This window comes from Candoia aspera, chromosome 2, assembly GCF_035149785.1.
Source record: "Candoia aspera isolate rCanAsp1 chromosome 2, rCanAsp1.hap2, whole genome shotgun sequence".
Taxonomy (NCBI): Eukaryota; Metazoa; Chordata; class Lepidosauria; order Squamata; family Boidae; genus Candoia; species Candoia aspera.
Window position 1 is genome coordinate 246,407,023 of NC_086154.1, and position 22,091 is coordinate 246,429,113.

General features: G+C 40.3%; 1 protein-coding gene across 2 annotated transcripts; it reads left to right on the forward strand.

Annotated features, from left to right (window-relative positions):
* Nucleotides 1–943: 943 nt before the first annotated feature.
* On the forward strand, nucleotides 944–21,407 carry C9 (complement C9). Of its 2 annotated transcripts, none has more exons than XM_063295720.1 (12): nucleotides 944–1,049; nucleotides 4,530–4,623; nucleotides 5,250–5,397; nucleotides 6,319–6,466; nucleotides 8,254–8,392; nucleotides 9,671–9,883; nucleotides 10,595–10,835; nucleotides 11,439–11,564; nucleotides 12,422–12,603; nucleotides 14,990–15,218; nucleotides 16,670–16,844; nucleotides 21,248–21,407. In XM_063295720.1, exons 1-11 carry the CDS (start codon nucleotides 973–975, stop codon nucleotides 16,822–16,824), a joined length of 1,752 nt encoding a protein of 583 aa, XP_063151790.1. In that variant the 5' UTR covers nucleotides 944–972; the 3' UTR covers nucleotides 16,825–16,844; nucleotides 21,248–21,407. The 2 variants fall into 2 exon arrangements, with proteins under 2 accessions (XP_063151790.1, XP_063151789.1); XM_063295719.1 differs by having other exon boundaries at nucleotides 21,251–21,407.
* Nucleotides 21,408–22,091: the final 684 nt, after the last annotated feature.

Consider the following 22,091-nt stretch of genomic DNA (forward strand, 5'->3'; position numbering starts at 1 on the left):
ATGGTCTGAAAGGGAAAGCCCATTCTATCATCTCAGTCTATTACCTACGCAATAGCTTAGATCACAGTTCCTGCCTACCACATGTTCTTTTCGGCCATAGGAACTCAGAATGTGCTTTACCTCCCACATGGCTGCAGATTACAGAAGAAACTCTGATAAATGAACAGTCTTCCTAATGGTAGGACCAGTCCTGCTAGTAGACAGAACAGAGTCCCTTGAACATTATAAGAGACTTTGAAGAGTGAGTCTCCACTGAGTCTCAGTGGAGAGCTGAGAGTAGGTGGATTGAGAGCCCATTTTGAGAGGAGGGTTTAGGAGTTCTATGGCATTGCTTATCGGTGTATTATGGTCTTCTCAGTAGTGATCTGCGGTTTCCTGGTTGATGCAATTTGAAGACCTCATTCCAGCCATACCCTTTCATATGAATTGGTTGCACTAAATGTAATCTAGCTTGCTCTTCCACTTTTTAACTAATAGGATCAGCCCTATTATTGGACAGAGACTGTCCACTCAGATGGCTGATAAGAAGCAGTGATATGCTGAAGAGTAGAATTTAATGTGCCATGAGCAATACCCACTACCATATAGGATGCTGTCCTTAATTGCATGTCTTATTTCAGTCAGTTCCTGTATATTGATCAATACTGCCTCTGGCACTAAAATGTCACTCCCCAACCCCATTGCTGCCATACTTTATTCTGCAGTGGAAATAATGAGGTATCACTGCTCACGGCTTGCTGAATTCAAGTTCAAAGGCCTGGGTTTTCCATCTGGACTTCTCCTCTATTTGTACAAACAGACTTGCCAAATTGAGTATTGTCAATGAACTCCAGGGCACTTCTTGGAAGTCAGGACTAGATTTGATCATCCTCTGGCACCACTTTTTATTTATTGTCCTGCTAATATGTAACAAACATGAACAGAATAAAGGCTTGAATCTGGGTCTTATTTTTTTTTAGTAGACCTACCACCATGTCTACTTCTTTGCTTCTTATAGGAGTTCTCTGCATTTTAGGAGCAAATAGTTTTCTCCCAGCAGGGAAAGCAAGGTAAGTTCATATATGGGATAGAGATAACATTTGGTAGCCTTCGTGGGTGATCTCCAAATTTCCCAGTACTCTATTTTTAATTTCTGGAAGGTAAAAGGTAAGAGAACTACCTGCTTCCTGCAATTTTCCAGATGCTTTTATTAACTCTAAGTAATATTAGCAATCCAGATGCTTTCATTAATTCTGAACAATATGTCAGTCCTATTGAAAATAATAGAATGTATTTCCATGCATAAAATATAAAGTATGTAAAATCAAGCTGTCAAATGTGCATTATTTCATTAGTTCTAGATTGCTAAAATTTATGTTCGTCAGGACCATCTTTTGAATACTGGAATTTCAAACCAAAAATCAAATATTGTTTGTTGTTATTGTTTATTTGTTTAGTCGCTTCCGACTCTTCGTGACTTCATGGACCAGCCCACACCAGAGCTTCCTGTCGGTCATCAACACCCCCAGCTCCCCCAGGGACGAGTCCGTTACCTCTAGAATATCATCCATCCACCTTGCCCTTGGTCGGTCCCTCTTCCTTTTCCCTTCCACTCTCCCTAGCATCAGCATCTTCTCCAGGGTGTCCTGTCTTCTCATTATGTGGCCAAAGTATTTCAGTTTTGCCTTTAATATCATTCCCTCAAGTGAGCAGTCTGGCTTTATTTCCTGGAGGATGGACTGGTTTGATCTTCTTGCAGTCCAAGGCACTCTCAGAATTTTCCTCCAACACCACAGTTCAAAAGCATCGATCTTCCTTCGCTCAGCCTTCCTTATGGTCCAGCTCTTGCAGCCATATGTTACTATGGGGAACACCATTGCTTTAATTATGCGGGCCTTTGTTGTCAGTGTGATGTCTCTGCTCTTAACTATTTTATCGAGATTTCTCATTGCTCTTCTCCCAAGGATTAAGTGTCTTCTGATTTCCTGACTGCAGTCAGCATCTAATTTCTAATTTTCTGGAAGAGGTCTCTTGTCCTTCCTATTCTATTGTCTTCTTCCACTTCCGCGCATTGCTTGTTTAAAAATAATTCCTTATCTCTTCTGGCTAACCTCTGGAATTTTGCATTTAATTGGGCATATCTCCCCCTATCACTGTTGGCTTTTGCTTTCCTTCTTTCTTAGGCTACTTCTAGTGTCTCAGCAGACAGCCAGTTTGCCTTCTTGGTTTTCTCTTTCTTTGGGATGTATTTTGTTGCTGCCTCCTGAACAATGCTGTGAACTTCTGTCCAGAGTTCTTCCGGGACCCTATCTACTAAGTCCAGTCCCTTAAATCGATTCTTCACCTCCACTGCATCTTCCTTAGGAATATTAGTGAGCTCATATCTAGTTGATCTGTGGGTCTTCCCTAATTTCTTTAGTCTGATCCTAAATTGTGCAAGAAGAAGTTCGTGATCTGAACTACAGTCAGCTCCAGGCCTTGTTTTTACCAACTGTACAGATGTCCGCCACCTTTGGCTGCAAAGGATGTAGTCAATCTGATTTCGGTGTTGTCCATCTGGTGAAGTCCATGTATAAAGCTGTCTCTTAGGTTGTTGGAAGAGAGTGTTTGTTATGCAGAGTGAATTGTCTTGGCAAAATTCTATCAGCCTATGTCCTGCTTCATTGTGTTCTCCCAGGCCATACTTACCTGTAATTCCAGGTGTCATTTCACTGCCCACCTTAGCATTCCAGTCTCCTGTGATGAAAATAACATCTCTTTTAGGCATGTTGTCCAGTAGGTGCTGCAGATCCTCATAGAACTGCTCTCAGCTTCTTCAGCATTTGTAGTTGGGGCGTATATTTGGATCACTGTGATGTTAGATGGCTTGCCCTGAATTCAAATTGAGATCATTCTGTCATTTTTTGGATTGTATCCAAGCACTGCTTTAGCCACTTTACTATTAATTATGAAGGCTACTCCATTTCTTCTGTGGTCCTCTTGTCCACAGTAGTAGATCTGGTGGTCATTTGATGTGAAGTGGCCCATTCCAGTCCATTTCAGTTCACTGACGCCCAAAATGTCTATCTTTAATCTTGACATCTCACCAATAACCACATCCAATTTGCCCTGGCTCATAGATCTTACATTCCAGGTTCCAATGGTGTGTTGATCCTTAGAACATTGGATTCGCCATTCACCACCAGCACCGTCAGCTGCTAGCCGTCCTTTCGGCTTTGAGCTAGCTGCGTCATCATGTCTGGGGCTAGTTGAACTCATCTTCTGTTCCTCCCCAGTAGCATTTTGATCATCTTCCAACCTGGGGGTCTCATCTTCCGATGGTATACCGACATATCTCTGGTTGTACTGATCCATTTAGTTTTCACGGCAAGCATACTGGGGTGGGTTGCCATTACCTTCCCCAGGGATCGCATTTAGTCTGACCTCTCTGTCATGACCTTCCCGTCTTGGGTGGCCCTTCACGGTTTAGCTCATGGCATCATTGAGGTGCTCAAGCTCCAGCACCATGACAAGGTAACGAACCTTTGCTGAAGCAAATATTGTTACATTATAAGTATTCATGAAACACAAATTGGTCAGACTCTGACACTCTTTAGAAAGGATGGACCTACTTTATATAATCTGCTTGTTCTTTCCCACCGTCCCCAAAATTGTCTCTGCCAGTCCTGACAAGTGTAATTGTTATTTGTCCACAAACTTTGTTGCAAAAAAAAAAAAATCTGAATTGTAAAAAACAACAACAATCTAGCTCTTTCAAGTGGCATCTCTAACTTGCCTGAAATGCATATAAAATTAGCAAATGTACAAACTGGAACACAGTGAGTTCAAATGCTCAATACTTGGTAAGCCTTTGTTGCTAAGTGTTGACCTTCTAAAACCGCCTAAAGGCTTGATGGATGAGGCCAACCTAATCTCACTGCCGAGGTCTATTTCAAGGATAGCTGGCCGGTATAGGAACAGCACGGAAGAAGTTGAGTGAAACACTGCCTCCTTCCATGGTCTGCTGATAGGAAATATAAGACAAAGGCAACTATTTAGCAGCCACATGCAAACACATATATGCACATATATGCTCTGATCTTGGGTCATTATTGTTTTTTCCTACATCAGTGGTACAGAGAAAGTTCCTGAGAATTCTGTTAAAAATGTGAATGTACAAACCCATCAAATCATGTAAGAAAGTTTCTTTGTGCTGTATAATATCAGGTAGCATCTTTCATGCTTGAATTCTGTTTTTAAGACAAGCAAAGAAGCTTGCACATAAAACCTGCAAATCACTTGGACTCACCGCCCTTTTTCCTATGGTTGTGAAGTTTTCAGGTTCATCTTCCAATAGGCAGCTCCCACGTGCATCTTGAAATGGCATGGTCCAGATCAAGTATTGTCAGGCAGCAGGATGGCATGCATCACTACTAAATGGCCAGGCAAACAAGGTCATACTGTACATTCCCTTGCAATATGTACATGCAAACATCATACATACAAACAGGAACTTACAAAGTGTTAAACCAGAAACATTTCAATTTACTTTAAGACTATTTCATTCTAAGGGTGACACGAGAGCCTAACGCTCCGGAGCCCATTGACTGTTTGCTGACTACCTGGAGTGATTGGGGACCATGTAGTTCATGCTCAAAAGAAAGAGTAAGTAGTGTGTCCATAATTTACCTTTCATTTGCCTCAAGGGGCTTCATAAAGAAAATCTGTTTGTGAAGTGTAGGCTTATTGGTGGGCATTAGCTTCAGGTAGGGAAAGGGAAGGAAAGGAAAGGAAAGGAAAGGAAGAGATTTCTTGTTTTGAATCACTAGTTGTCCGCTAATCATAGAATCTATCTATCTATCTATCTATCTATCTATCTATCTATCTATCTATCTATTCAATTTATATAGCTGCCCATCCCAAACCAGTGACTGTTAAATTTGAATGGATGGTAAGAAACCACCCATTTCAATCCTTTTCACAGTCTAGGTGTCCACAGCTACGATAGCCTCAATAGCTATTGAGCATGGCTGGCTGGGGGATTCTGAGAGTTGAAGTCCACACATCTTAAAGTTGCTGAGGTTGAGAAACACCGTTGTAGGTGATCATCCAGTGGTGGAGTGATAGTCTGTCCTCCTGTATAGCTGTGAACAATGAATTCCCCATTCTTTCCACTTTGGAGTAACGCAACAACTTTGCATTCCTTTCCCCTTGTATATCATCTTCCCCAACTGTTGGTCCCCTCCACAGCAGAGCCTCTTTTAATTTTGTTTTTAATATCTCCCACAAAGTACCGCTCAAGGGGTATCCGGAAGTTTGGACAGTTCGGGGGAAAACCATGCACTGCACCTCTGAGCGATAGAGGCCACTGTGAGCCAGAAAGCCCATGTCCGGAAGAGGGAGGTCACTGTGAGGAAGGAGAGTTTGAATGTGAAAATGGTAGGTGTGGAGACTTGGACACCGTTTCGCTATCTGCCATCACTGCCAGGCAAAAGTGGTACTGTACGTGCAATGGGCTGACGACAAGGTGATGATTCAGAGGCTCCACCACATCCCTATGATTTAAAACTCTAGGAAAATGGGCTTCTATTGCAAGGAGTGGCTTCAGGATCACCCTCCAGATGGAGGAAATGGCACACTGGCTGATGTGTTTTTGTCTGCTTTTTAAGCTGCAAGAAAAGCAGCTTTCTCCCATTGCATCTTTACTCTCAGGAAACTTCCATAGTACAGTGTGGTGGTGGATGTTCAATTTGCTAATACCACTTGTGCAAGAAGGTTTTCTTTATACATGCATTTTTGTAAGGCAGGTTTTGATGGGAGAACCACACTGCAATATTCAGAGAAATATTAAATACCAAAGTATTATGTTTTCCCATTAAAAAAAATACTGAAGAATATTTTGTTCATTTTTAGTATACTTTAAACACCATCATGTATTATTTTCATTTTATTATTATTATTATTATTAGATGATAATGATTGTTGTATTTCACCAAATGAAACCTTTTTTTAATACTTCACATTACATACAGGTTCAGGAAGAAAAGGTTAAGTTAATTTATGAAATGCAAATCAAAAAACCTCAGTCATTTTTTTTAACAGTGTGGTGATATACAAAAGGATATTATATCATTCAAACAAGTAGTGTACTATTTTTCCCCATGGGAAATTAACACTGTAAATCAATCAGGCATTCTGATATAAATGACAGTTTGTTTTATTTAGGCTGGGAATTTGGGGAGTTGAAGTCGAATACATCCAAAGGGCACCAAATCAGGGAAGGCAGTGTTGATTTATAAAGGTATTCTACATATCCAGTTCTTACGATTATAAATGTTTCATTTTTTCTTCTACACTAAGGATATTGTCTAAAGAATAGGTTGCTGTGTAACACAGAAAATGACTGTGGTGACTTCTCGGATGAAGATGCTTGTGGGGAAACCAAACGCCCACCCTGTGGGGATCGTGACATGGAGGTATCAGAACTTGGAAGAACAGCTGGCCAAGGGTGAGTTCTAGAAAACGTTCATGAGAAGAAGACAAATTGCATGTTGTGCTACCTGATGAGGCTGGAGTCCTCAAAATGGCTTCCAAGAATGTGAAGGTTCTGCAGATGTTTCTTGGTTCTACCAGGCTCCCAGTCCTATCTGACTTTTTATTGAAACACACACACACACAGCCATTTTGTGACAGTAGATGCTCTATCTACTGCTATCTTTTCTACTTTTTCTAAGTAAATTATGTATTTTTATCTGTTTTTATACTGTGAGTTGCCCAGAGTCAGTCTGAAATCATGTGATACATAATGCAAATCACCTTGATCACCTTGATTGACCAGACTGTCAGCAGACAGTCCTGCTGGTCGCAACTCACTTTTCATTCATCTCGAATCCTGGCTTTTCTGGCATAATGCAAATAAACTTGCATAAGTTTAACTAAAAATTCCAAACATGGACACCAGTCCAAAAACATTTTAGTAAGGATTAAGTCTTTGATGTGTGGGTCTTGTCTAACAATATTTTATCCACATTTTAAAATGTGTATAGAGAACTAACAAGCCCTCCCCACTCTCCCCCCTCTCTGGCCATTCCCAAAGGAACAAAAATAGTGTTTATAATATGGAAAGTACTGGGGCACACTGATGAGTTTTGCATTCTGCGTGTTCTTTGATTTTGCTTTGGACTGTCATGTATCTTCTGCTGAGCAGAGACACTTCCATGGTAGAAAGAAGCTGAGATCAGCATCACTAATTTTTCAGGTCATGGATAACGCATTTCTATGACGTGAGCAATTTTTTAAAGAAGTCTGAACATAAAATAAAAATCAAATTGTGTGTAGTGCTACAGACCTTTTATCAATCCCTTGCTGCTAAGGAATTCTGCTTTCTGATCCCATGTTTCATGAAGATGTGAGATTTTCATCATTTTTCATCATTTTTACTTGCTTCTACAAGGAACAGACTTGCTCATCACTGAATAGAATTTTCTATCTCCTAACCTTGGCATTTTATGGATGTTAGCAAAGCCAGTTTTTTTTTCCTTCTGTTTTGTACAGCTGCCCTGGCAGCAGCATGCCAGCTTAGTACAAATAAATCAAGCCCGGATCTTCACAGATGTCTAAATACAAAGTGGACCAGATTCACTGCTCTTCTCTAGCTGAATGAAAATCTATTCCAAATAAGCCTGTCGTGCTTTAGAAAGAGGCTTCAGATGAATCCAGTGTAGCCTGTTAACAGATGTATATAGTATAAGATGTAAAGCCATGTGCATCTGATAATGTGGATGGTGATCCTTGAAACTGTGTGATCGTGTGGGTTCTAGGAAGCATGCCTTCCCTGTTGTGGCACCTGCCCTCTGGAATGACATCCCCCCAGACATCTGTACAGCTCCCACTGTAATGACACTCAGAAAATAATTTAAAACCTAGTTGTTCTCCCAGGCCATGGGAAAAGGTGATTGTGGAGTTCTCATAAGTTATGCTTTTTACTAGTCTTTACTGGCCAACTATGATTGTTTTATATATTTTTTCTTTTTTATTATTTGTAAGCCACCCAGAGTCATTAAGGAGTCAGGCAGCCTCAAAATTGAGTTAAATGATTTTTTAAATAAATTCTACCAGACAACAAATATATTAATATTTAAGGCATCATAATACTCTTTATTACTTATACGTATATTACTTATTTGTTTTTGTTGTTCCTGCTTGTTATTTCTGATAATATATGGCATTTAATAGTATAATGAGATGGTTGTTTATTAATAATATTCCTTCCTTCCTTCCTTCCTCTCCTTGAAGTCTGAACGTGCTGGGAATGAAACCGGCTCAAAGCCCATTTCACAATGAGTTTTTCAATGGCATCTGTGATCGGGTCCGTGATGGGAACACGGCCACTTATTATCGCAAGCCATGGAATGTTGCTTTCCTCAGTTATGACGTAAGCTTCTTTGTGTAAAGCAGAATTTTGTTTTATATCAAAAGGTAAAGTCCACATCAGCCTCAAATCCTAAAATTTCATGTTATTCACAACAATACTTAAATGTTTTGCCATTGCCTTCTTTCAGGATTTTTCTTTTAACTACATTATCTAGTCTACACTCTTGGACTTTCTGGTTCTCCCATCCAGATAACACTTGGTTCTGTCCCTGCTTAGCTTTTTGAGATTAGCCAAGATCAATCAGGTCCTTTTGTTGCAGCAAAACAAACAGACAAAAACAAAACACAGGGCTGTCTAGTTTCAAGGGGAAAAGAGTCAGATGGATAACAAGACCTCCCTATCCATGTTGGCTAATTCAGTCTTCCCAGTATAGTGTCTGCCATATGCACTGGGACTGCAACACACAGAATTTCTCACCAGCTATAACCCCTGTATGGCTGAAAGGCATGAGTTATGCCGGTTAACACTATAGAGATTAAAAAACACTTTCTATGCTGGAAAGATACCTTTAGCATTCTGTGTATATATGTTTTAATTTATAAGCAAGGAGTTTAGTTCATTAACAAAAAATGCATAATTTTATCCCTCTTCAGACATTCACTTCATACATATATGAGGGATAACTATTCCCCTTCCATCTTTTATTTCTTACTATTCAGTCAGAAGTCTGAAGGAAAAGTACCCTCACACTGGCCTGAACATCTCTTTGTGAGACTGAGTAGATAGCCCAGTTCACCACACACTTTTCAACCCTCACAAGTTCAGGTGATTTTGATGGCCCCAGCCATATAGTTCAAGCTGCACAGGACAATCTGAAGCTCCCCTAACTTGGGGATTAGGATGGCAGTGTAGATGATGTGAAAGTGCTCATCAAAAAGATATTCCAGGGATGTGGAAGGAGGTATGTCCATCCCAACAGCTCCTGGCATCTCTGCTGAAAGTTCAGTGGCTATAGATCCACCACTGGACATAGTCTCCTCCCCTCCCTATGGTCTGTTATAGAGGAATCCTTCATTTTCCCAGAAGATACAGGATTAGTTGATCACTTACACTAAGAAGGAAACTAACTGGAGTGATTTATAAAGACAGAAGCATCCCACACCCTGGATGGACTTGCCAGTAGTGCCAAGTCAAAATCTAGTTTACTAATTTATGGCTTAGTGTCTTGTCTGAACTAAGCACGCCACGGGTTACCACAATGTGTCATCACATTCTATGTTGTCCATCATTACCTATCTGTTAGCCATCCATTTAACTGTATATTTTCTGCCTTTCAAGACAAGAGGAGACAAACACTTTTCAAATGAATTCTACAGTGACCAAGCATCAACAATGAGAGAAATGTTCAGTAGCAAAATACAGTCTTTCGATGTGAACTTATCTGTTAAACTGAAACCTACTGAGTCCGATGTAGAAATTGCTCTTGAGGGAGGCTTCAACGCTGGCAAATCATCCAACTTGAGTGCATTCTTGAAGAAGACCAAAGGAATGGTAAGCTGTTAAAAAAAAAATCAGAGGTAAATATGCAGTATTCCAGGGGAACCAATATTCACATGCCATAAGGAACACTGAGCCATTGGCTGCATTCATGATGAACTGGGTTATTTGCACAATCTAAGCTTGCTTAGTGTAAACCTTGTTTAAGTTTTCTGTGTCTTAGCATGATGTGAGAATCCAACCTGTTTGGCTAGTTTATGGGTACTACGCAAATTAGAATAACCACCTGAAATGACTAAAAGTTAGGAAATTCATTTGCAAATCAGGACATTATTTCTATAAAATTTCCACATCCTAATGTGCACATACCTATAATGATTCATAATTTCTTTGTGGTTTGGATTTAAAATACTGTAGGTGCCTTAAATACCAGCTATAGAGTGGTATAGAAAAGAGAGGATGCCCAGAATCCTTTGCTGAAAACACGACTATTAAACTAAATTAAATTTGAAAAACAGGCAGTCCCTAATGTACCTAAATCTGACTTTACATAAAGAGGTGCAAGAATGTCAGCTTCCATGTTTGCACATGCACACCATATGCTGTCTGATATGGGCAAGAATTGCCTAGGGATTCCTTGCATAACCTGAGAACTGCCCATATAAGCAAGCTTATAGTAATCGGAGGACAATGTGAAAGAATACCATGACCTCTCTCTCTACCTGTGGGTAGAATGACTTATATATTACTGTTTTCTGCTTATAGGATCTCATCTATTTACACGTAAAATCTAATATACAGCTGGGAACTTTCCAAATGCGAAGGCGCAATTTGCGCTTGAGTGAAACATTCCTGGAAGATCTAAAGCTTTTGCCCAGTACCTATGAGAAGGGAGAGTATTTTAAATGTTTGGAAGCATATGGAACTCATTATTCACAGAGGGGAACCATTGGAGGAAAATATGAACTAATGTATGTGTTGGATAACCATACTCTGTCAGAGCACGGTAAGGACAGAATGAAAGTCCTCTCTTATACATGTCCTGACTCCCAGGAAACACTCTGAGACAGGGAACTGGTCTATAATGTTTTATTGATAATACACAACAGTAATCCTAACAAACTGAACAAACGTGGGAAAACCCAGCCATATAAACCCCGCAGGTTAAGGTGGTCCCAATCTGTGCCTCTTGGAATGGCTCACCAATTCCTCAGTGCTATGCATGCGCTTAACAGTCTGGAAGGGAGCCCCCTGCTCACCATCCTTACTCATGACAATACACAAGGGTAAACTTTGGAATAATGGGATAGCTGGAAATCAGAACAACTGGTTTCTGACCATAACCCTGTTTTCTTTAAAACTGGGTTCTTAAAAAATATTAACTTGGATTGGCTCAGGATACCAATTGCATGTTATGATGTTTATATGAGCTGCTGTTAATTTTGTTGTTGCTTTCTTGACTTCAGAGGCAAGCAATGGATTCCCCCTATTCTCCCCCCTATTCTCCCCCCTTTTACATTTTGAAAGATGTAAAAAATGTTCAAAAGCATTGGAAATATGCTATTTACTTTCCCACTTCTAATCATTTTTTAATTGACTCCATTTTCAGGGCTCACTGCAGTAGATGTAAATGAATGCCTCGGTTTTAATTTAGGTGTTGCTGCCACCGTAGATATCGTAGATGCCAAGGCAGAGATTAAAGCTAAACAGTGTAAAAACAATAAGTTTAAAAATGGTAAGTACATCAGCCCCTACCTTCTTCTGACATTTTGATGCCCAAGTTTGCGTTTAAACTGGCACATGTGTCCCTGATATAAGAACCAAGATGTGTTGTTAAAACAAGTCAACCATGTACTATATAACCATATTAAGTAATGAACAATACATCCTTATATTAATGCCAGTATATTTCATTAGCATGCTAACCACTATATAATGCCATGATATAGTGATAATGTGTAGCTTTGTGTCATATATTTGTGTGAATGGACTTACATGAAAGTTGAAATATATTATATTGCCTCTCCATGGATTAATAGTAAGGCTGGCTTGCAGGCATTGATGGAAAAAAGGATATTGAAAGCATCTCCAGAAGTACAGTACCTGTATGTCTCAAGGCCATGAAATAATTAAATGGTGATCAAGCAAGATGCTTATTCCAAAAGATTGCCTGTTCATTTAGGAACCATGGAATTCAAGCCAGGACTTCCTGAACAATTCACTGGTTCTCCCGGTCACTGGTGTGTAAGATGGAATAGAGAATGCTGTGCCACCTGGAATATGCTCCCAGCAAATCTGCTGCCACCAAGCTGATATAAAGCTATATAAAGATTGAATGTCCTCAATCTGGGCAAATATAGTTGACAGAAACTCCCAGGTAATCCATTCCCAACCATAATCAACATCATCATTTTCCTTTCTTCCAAGTGAAGGTGAAAAAAGAAAATCAAATGTATGTTCACTTGGTCCTATCATCATCATCATCACCACCACCACCACCACCATCACCATCATCATCCTCATTCCACAAGAAAATTGTTCTGGTAAGGCAACTCTTCCTGTTTTTTCACCTCCTATTTTTTTCTCTTCCAGTTGATGAAGTGAGAAGCAGAGGGGTTATCCATGATATAGTCTCTCTCGTTGAAGGTGGGACAACAGCTACTTTAACAAAGTTGAATGAAATGCTTTCATCAAATGTCAAGTTAGTTGATGTAGAACAGTATGCCGAATGGGCTGCTACGTTACCTCAAGCTCCCACAGTGATCAGACAAGAGGTAAGATGGTTTTCTTCTATCTATCAATAAGTTGGAGAAGTTTGCAATAAATGTGAACCTACAAAGGAAAGGGTTTTCCTCTTTCTTTTTTATAGTAAATTGTATTAAGTTTCAAAGAAAGAATAAAAACTACAATAAAAACAAAGAAGAAAAAACTAAAAAAGTACAGAAACACAAAAAAAGAAAAACATTTTAAATTTACAAGAAGATGTGGCTTCCAACTTTTAACAGCAAGGATATACCAAGTTTCCATAATAAATCTCTTACTCTATATTAAACCAAAACACCACATTATTTCTATAAAACTTTCCCCTTTAACACATAATAAAAATAACTAAGTACAGTTATTCCTCCTCCTTATATTAAAATAAAGAAAAAAAAGTATAGACCTGCTAAATATCTTTCTCCCCTCCAAAAGATAAAACATATTTAATTATTCCCTTCCTACCACTATTGTATACATTTCTGTCTACTATAATTGTTCTGGTAAGGCAACTCTTCCTGTTTTTTCACCTCCTATTTTTTTCTCTTCCAGTTGATGAAGTGAGAAGGAGCAGGGTTATCCATGATATAGTCTGTCTAGTTCAAGGTGGGAGACACCTTGTTCAAGACAATTATTTATTCAATCTTTGAAATTTCCTTTGGAAGGAAAACAAAATCCAAAACTTAAAAAAAAAAAAAAAGTAATCCCAAAAATAACATTAAGCACCAAGAGGACCAGCTTCTCCTTACTGTGAAAAGCCTGTCTTGGGGTACATATACTTAAAACACACACACACACACACAAATTGGTGATTTAGAAATGGGGTGGGCAGACTTAGTGTCTTTTTAAGGCTACAGTGTGGCTTGGAAATGGTGACGTCCCCCACCTCCCAGGTACTCTTACCAATCAAAAGCAAAACACAATCTTCTGGCTACAAGCTGCCATTTCGGAGGATAAATGGGATAATTCCCAGTATTCTCCTTAATCCAGAGAACATTTCTGGGCTTCAGGAAAGCCTTCCTGAGCCCCCCAAAAGTTGCTGCATTGTCCGCTCCACCTGCTGAACCAGCAGGCACAGCCGTTCAGTCCACCATTCCCATCAGAAGTGGAGTTTTCCTCTTTCTTGAGGAAATATTTTAAAAGTTGCAAACTTTTCCAAGTCAAAGATTATGGACAAGTAAAGCTAAAGTCTCCCTCAAATGAAGTTTGACTCCTGGTGGTGAAATGAATATTTCCATGAGTTTTTTCTGGGAATGCTTTGCCATAGCCTTCTTCCAAGATATTTTTTGACTTTACATTCTGGTCTAAAATCCTGGGGTTTCCTAGTGAACCCCCTCTCCTCTCCTCTCCTCTCCTCTCCTCTCCTCTCTGCCTGAATAACAAAGCAGTTCTTTCAATTTGAGACCTTCTAGTTCACAAACATGCAACCTTTTAAGTCTGTGGGCCATGTTCAGCCTTTCTTTGGGGTGCATTGCAAAACATTAGGCAGGGCCTGGAGAAAGAAATATGTGGAGTTAAGGCAAAAACAACATTTGATTTTAATTTAGAGTAAAATTAATCAAATACAGTTTAACATGATCGTTTTCCATATATATGTAGTAATTATCCCATTCCATTCCTTTTAAAATCACAATTTTGTGGCAACCTTTCACTGGGGGCCTCATGCAAGGCTTTTGAAATCTCTGGACCCCTATTTTAGTTTTTCCAGCAACCTTTACATCTACAGGCAGCAGCAGATCTGCATAGATATCATTTGCATTAGAATTTGATTTAATAGTCCCAGCCCATCCTATCTTCATGATCTGCATCCAATAGACAAAACTCCACCCTAACAAGTTATGTGTTGAAGTACAGTGTTTTTAGACAAAGGTTCTCTGATTTGAGATGGTAATGTACTTTCTTAAGGCCCACTTCTAAAGCCCCCTCATGGAAATCTCTAATACCATGAAAGAATTAGTGGGAACTTGATATACAGGTTGTCCCTTTATAGCAACTTCCATTAATGATGGAGCTGTTGTAAACTAATGGTATAACTAAAGTCTGCATTTTAAAGAATCAGAGTATTTACTTAGGAGAGGTGAGTATAATTGTAGCAGAGTATGGTTGTTCTCATGTTTAAGCAGGGCAGCAACTAAGCGGGGGCAAGCGGGGCATGTGCCCTGGGCACCGCAGTGGGGAGGCCCCAAAATGAGCATTGGGGGGGCGCCAAAATGAGCACTGGGGGTGTGTGTGCCAAAATGGGTGTGGAATCCATGTTTGCCCCGGGTGACAGAGACCCTAGTTGCAGGCCTGTGTTTAAGTACTGTATTCTGTGTTTTCTTCGTGCACAGAACTGCATAATAATGGTAAGCAATTATTTAAACCGAAAAATGCACACATACATGTGGTTAAATATTTCTGCAGATACTCCCAATTTCTGAACTTATACCACTGAAAATCCCAGACTCCCGAATAAAGAAAGAAAATCTGGACAGAGCTATAGAGGATTATGTGGCTGAATACAGCGTATGCAAATGCCAGCCTTGTCTAAATGGTGGGACGGTGATGCTGCTGGAAGGAAAGTGTGAATGCGCTTGCACCCCATATTACAAGGGAGAAGCCTGTGAAATACCCAAGTCACCTTTCATACCAGGTTAGAAGTCATTCAATAACTTAGCATATATTTAAATGACTCTCTTGGCTCTACTGTGTTGGCTCTACAGAACTTCCTTATGTTGAGTCAGCCCATCCTGTATTCTGAAACAAAAAGACTACATGTGCACTTAACCAACATCACGTGTAAGAATTGGTACTCTAAGGCCTAGAGTAAGATCTGTCCCAAAAACTGGCACTTATGGCTTTAGCTATTAATGTGTGGATTAGAGACCTTTAATATAGAATGGAAAACCTGGTTACTTGAACACAAGGAAGTTGGGATCAGAAGGCAGAGGCTGGAAATTAAGAGTTGACAAATAAGTGATGAGGAACAAGAGCAACTTACTAGCACACTGGAAGCCCCCACACAAGGGAGGACTCAAATAGGTGCTTCACACATTGTACTAAGCCATAATATGATGTACATTTTGTGGTTTGCTTATGACTTCTTGAAGAGGGGGCATACCACCGCCTCCTCCAGGGCTGATGGAACCACCCTATCCAACAAGAATGAATTCACCATCACTTGGATCCAACCACATGTGACCTCCTGGGACACCTTAACTAACTTGAAGGAGCATGGATCTAATATGCAGATTTACAGCCCCAAGAATCCTGTCGACTTTCTCAAGAATTACAGGATCAGATTCTTCCCAGATAACAGGGCAAGATCGTGTCTCAGTCAATTCAATTGCAGCTGCCCATTTCAAGTCCAACTTGGAGTGAATCTGAATGACTATAGCTGGCAGGTGCCTAGAATGTTTCTCACAGCAACCCTGTAGATGTTCGTTCCCAGGGGCAGGTCATTTTGAAAAGGGTTACCGGTTGACTATCTATGGACACAATAAGAGCAGAAAAATAATTGTATTTTGTATTTTGCCACTACAAGTAATGGGCCCTAGAAATTTACATTATAAACAAACAAAAATGTAATAGGACTATTACACTAAATAAAATCCATACCCCAGTAAGTAGCAGTAAATCAAAACCATTCATTCCAAGTCAGAAAATATTACCAATTATTCTTAGCTGAGCAGGAATCGCAACTGTGAGTACAGGGCTATAGAAGAGTTCAAATGTAATTAGAACAAAGCTAGTATCCATGTAGAATGAATGAGAATGGATTTTCTCCCATAGATTTAGAAAGTCTTCTTATTGTTTTTGACCTGGTCCACATACTGTACTAAAATGTGCGTTGTTTAACCATTGTTTCTTGGAAGAAAACACTATTGGTGGATTTATGCAATATAGATAGCCCAAATAGCCAATCAATATGCAATTGTCCCTCTTTGAGGGAAATGGACGGTGACAGAATTTGAAATATAAATGAATAAATATAAATAAATAAAGATCTACTGTAGTGATTGTGAGATTCTGAAGGTAGATGGAGTAAGTTCCATGTTCTGAAGTTAGACAAATAAATTCTTTCTGATCCTGATTCTGATGCAGATCAAAGAGCCGTTGATGGGAGCTGGAACTGCTGGTCTAGCTGGTCTGCATGTGAGCATGGAGAACACCAACGAACAAGGCAGTGTAATAATCCTGCACCTGGATCTGGGGGCAAGCCGTGTCCTGGAGCACACTTGGAACCTGGCTATTGTTAATTGTAGAAGACTACTAATAGGTTTGTGGCTTCTGGATACGTAGAAGGAATATGGTGCAATTGTAATGTAAGACTTTGGGACAGTTTGGATTCAACGCTTTTGGAAGCAGCTTATCCACTTCATATGGAGAGATGAAACTATGAAGGTTTGCTGGTTAAGTCAGGGAGACGGAAGGAAGGAAGGAAGGAAGGAAGGAAGGAAGGAAGCAAGCAAGCAAGCAAGCAAGCAAGCAAGCAAGCAAGCATAGCTCCCTACATTCTGTACGTCTATTTTTTATTTGTTTGTTTGTTTATTTATATTTATTGCATTTTTCCACCCCCCATCTCAACAGTGATCTGGGTGGTTTCTTTTACACAGGCCCGCAACTAGGATCTCTGTCACCTGGGGCAAACATGGATTCTGCACCCATTTTGGCGCCCCCACCAGTGCTCATTTTGGTGCCTCCCCAGTGTGGTGCCCAGGGCACATGCCCTACTTGCCCCCCCTATTTGTGGCCCTGCCTTTACATCCCCTAAACGAAGTATATACTTACATAAAACTGAAGCTTTATGTCTTCAGCCTGACCAAAAACACACCCCTCATAGTTACATTGACTCCTACCAAATTATTTTTTCTACCTCTCCTGTTGTACCTGCCCCCAACAATGGCAGAGGGTTGACAGCAACCCAGAGATAACATACTGCAATGTCCTCAAAGTGATGCAGCCTCCCTAGTCTCTCCCCACTTTGAAAACCAGTTATTGTTGCTTTCATCTCCTTTCAGTTAATGGGGAAGCAGGCATTCCAGCAAGGTCATCTGTTTTCATGGATGTTTGCTGAGATAGACAACCTGATATGGGTCCTGCTCTGTTCACTGAACAGAAGGCGTTTTTGCTCCCCCTTTGTGGAGAAAGAAAGAGGAGCTGTTTGTTAATTTACACAACCGTGAAAGTTCCTGGAGCAGGAGGGAATACGGAATGTCTTCTCATTAACTCAGCTACTGGCTGACTCACAGAGAGCAAAGATGGGTGGAACTTGCTTGCTCTGAGCTGTTATATCCATACTAGTTCTGGCTGGGATCTGGGACTGGTGAGGATGAAGTGGGGAATCACATGGGATTTAAAATGCATTGGGAATGATTTGCAAATGGGACAGACGATGGCTTTTAGTCAGGTCCAACTATTCTTACCATTACAAGTATCTATATATTATTTATTTGTTAGATTTGTGTCTAGTCTTTCCTTCAGAAGTTCAAGACAACAAACATAATGCTCCCTCCTCCATTTTTTTTCACCCCAAGAGCAACCCTGTGGGATAGGCTGGGATGAGAGAGAATGACTGGCCCAAAATCACCCAGGGAACATCTGTAGCCAAGGGTCAACATTAACCGGACTCTCCTTGGTCCTAGTCCAACACCTGAACCACTAGACTGTGCTAGCTCCCCCATAATAGGACCTGCAATATATTCTCCCACCTAAAAAAGGGCTCCTGCAAAGTATGCAATTACTAACTTAATCTTATAACAATGTTTTAATCCTAAAAGTTCAGGTTGGTAATACTAAGTTTTGGTAATACTATTTATTGACTCATGCAAAGTGCTGATAAATATGAGAACTGTAGTGTCAATACATCTGATGGGTGAAGGCCATATTATACTTGCTCAAGGCCTGTTTTGGTCACCGCATAAGATTGCTTCAAATATTGGTGATTAATAGTGATGTGCATTAGACTGCACTCAATTTCCTCCATTATGTGCCCTTTGTCCATAAACAGAAATATATATATATAGTAAAGGTTTCCCTTGACGCAAAGTCCAGTCGTGTCCGACTCCAGGGGGCGGTGCTCATCTCCGTCTCCAAGCCTTAGAGCCGGCGTCCGTAGACATTTTCTGGGTCATGTGGCCGGCATGACGACACGGAACGCCGTTACCTTCCCGCTGAAGCGGTACCTATTGATCTACTCACATTTGCATGTTTTCAAACTGCTAGGTGAGCAGGAGCTGGGACTAGCAACGGGAGCTCACCCCGCCGTGCGGTTTCGAACCGCCGACCTTCCAATTGGCAGCTCAGCAGTTTAACCCGCAGCGCCACCGCGTCCCATATATATATATATATATATATATATATATATATATATTCATTCATTCATTCATTCATTCATTCATTCCTGCTCCTGAGTGGCAATTTGGGATTTATGTTGACTGTGATAAGGTCAGCATCTTGATTATCAGAAATGGCATGTTTCCCACTCCCACTCTGTGACATGCTTTGCTTGCAATACAGTATTCTCCAGCATCAGGGCTCCATATCCTTGTTTGGAATGAGAGTCACATCTGATCTTTTAGCTGCATATTATGGGGTGGGACACTTTCCAAAAAGTGAATGGGATCAAGACAAAGAAGGACACAAAAACTAAGGTTGAATTTAGTTTTAATTTAATCCCAGTTGAAATATATAATAAAATATATTTATTATATTTAACACATTTACCCCCTTCTGTCACATAACATTGACAGTTCAGAAGCAAATTTTGGAGGGGGTCTGCAAGACACACCGAAAATTTTAGTTTTACAGACCTATCCAACTCCATCAGGTATTCTGGGCACAACCCAGCAAACATACAGGCAAAGAGAGCCAATCTTCATGTTACATGCAGACCTATGAATTAAATAATGAGTACAGTTTCTGTGGAAAATCATTTCAAAAGTGGCATTTTTCAGGGAAAATTAGATAGGGGTGGTACTTAATTGTTTGAAGCTACAGCTGCCCTTTCAAGCTGCCTTTTATTTTGCAAGGTTCTAGGCTTGGGTTTTTGTAGGAATTAAATATGCTTTTAGGGTCCCATGAAGATGAAACAACCTTGAGGGAGGAGAAATGTGATATAAGGAGGAAAGACTTTGAACTTGAACATAGACTCATGGCTCTCAGTTGAAAGATTCAGTCACGTAAGTCTCAATATCCCTGGCAGGAAGAAACAATATGCAATTCATGTTTGTGAATATTTGCATATTAGACCTCTAGACCTACTGGAATGTAGAAGAAAAATGTTGAGGAAATCCTGGTTGGAACCCTCCAGTCCATTTACTAGTCAGCATACTAGTGTGAGTAGAACAAGCCCATTAAATGTATCTAGAGAAAGATGCTTAAAGTCCAAAGGGACAAAGGGAAGTTGATTGAGGAACTACATACTATGAAAGAAAGGCTGAATTTCTGAGCTCCTTCTCTTTATGTTAGAAGGAGAAGGAGCTACATCTTTTGTACAAAACAGGTTGTAGGAGAGTGTCAGCCCTTTGGGGTTGTCCTGGCAGGAAACCAAAACCATGAGTACTAACACTACCTTTATTGTAAGGTTACAGTAACAGAATCTTGCAAGTCTGAAAGCCCTTCACCCTGTCCCTGCATTTACTTTCCAGAGAACTAGGGAGGGTCCCTTCTGAGACACTTTCTCCACCCCCATCCCTCTTTTGGGCTCAGGTGTCTCCTATCAGACCATTGTCTAGGCTGTGGCTCTTCCTCCTGCCTCCCAAGGTGATTCTCACAGCCCACTGCAGGACAGCCTAGTCTTCCAGTCAAGGGAAAGGAGGGGCAGAGAAAAAGAGAGGGAGTCCCTTGCTTACTGTCTCTATTCCTAGTGACCTTAGTGATCAGTAGGAAAGCAGGTGCAAAGAGAATATAGAATCGCATAGAGTTATACCACCTAAAGCCTTCATCAGGCCTTTCTTCATATATTCATAGAAGGCATGGGTGGTGCACTGGGGCAAACTCTTCCCCAGCTGTCCATGGACTGACAGGAACTTGCAACCAATGTCCATGCATACAAGTTTTGAAGAAACTTCAAAACCCTGAAAGTGAGCTTCAGCACCCTATCACAACCAATATTGAGGTTCTCTGTATGCCATTCATTGCACAGATGTGTTGAAAGCCTGACCCACTAGTCATCCCTTGAAAGGATATGTGAAACTCTATTGATTGTAACGGGACTTAGTCACAGTAATTTCTGCAGATTTTTGGTTAAAGGGGAGGTCTAGCCCAAGGAATTCCTATCCTAGTTTTACCTCTTTTTTTTAAGTACAGAAAACATCTGCATTTATAAAAATATATAGAAATGTTATTTAATGTGCACTTATAAGTAAGTGCATACAGGTAAATTAAAATGGCAGTAAAATAATCAAGACGTTTTCTTATACAGGTCCACCATGATAAAAATCTATATTGAATAATGATAAAGACATTTCTTCCAGCTCCATAAAGGGCTTGAAAGTCCTGTTCAAAGGGTGTTTTTAAACATCAAGAGATCAGAGATCCAGCCATAATCCAAGGGGGAGAGAGTTCCAAACAGTAGGAGCCAGATGGGAAAAAGTTGTCGTCCAAGTCAGAAGACGCCCATTTTGCACCAGACCCTCTTCTATTGTGTCTTTTCATATAGATGATCTTTGTGTCTTTCAGCAGATATCTGATGGGAAAGTAATACAGCCTGAATGTCCCTATTGGATCTACGCTTCAAGCTTCCTGTGAGCAGGTTGAATTCAAAGCTATTGATCCATTGATCTCTGGACTTCAGAGCTCCACTTTGTACTGAACAATAAACCTGATGACCTGCAGAATACACATCTGTGCTATTTGCTCTATCAGCGTCAAGTTTAATCCTTTAGACCTAGGGTCATATTGGGGTAAACCCTCGGCATACTAGTGCCAACAGTCCCAGTGGGCCTGACACTCCATAAAAACTGTGGCTCTGAATTGATTCCTCTTTTATTCTACAAGCCACCTCCACTCTCTCCTCTTAGTACCCAGATGAAAACAGCAGTGACAGGGAAATCATAGCATTTTCTTACAATTACCAGCAACTTCTTCTTCCTCCTCCCCAAAATGCAGGAGGGTTGGTGGCTACACTTTCTCCAAGCAGCAAAGGCAACTACAAGGACCACCCTATCAAAACTTGGAAACAACCATTGTTCATATTGATCAGTAACTTGATCGCATACTTTACAATAATCCAAAGAGGAGAAGTTAAGACCAGCCCATACTGAGTTTTTCAGGGCCATCCTTACGAATTTAAGGATTTGAACCTGTTTTACCAAATACTTTATCTACTTTATTGCAGTTCCTGGAAAAATTGAAGTTAAAAAGAACATGAGTCTGCTATTTAAAAAAGGGCAGTCCTGTGTCAAATACTTTCCTCCTTTCTTCACTATAATTTCTTCACTTTATTTTGTGTCACTGCAGTGGATATTTTACTGTTCCATCACAAACAGACCGTAGAACAAGAAACATGGCCATATCAACCTAT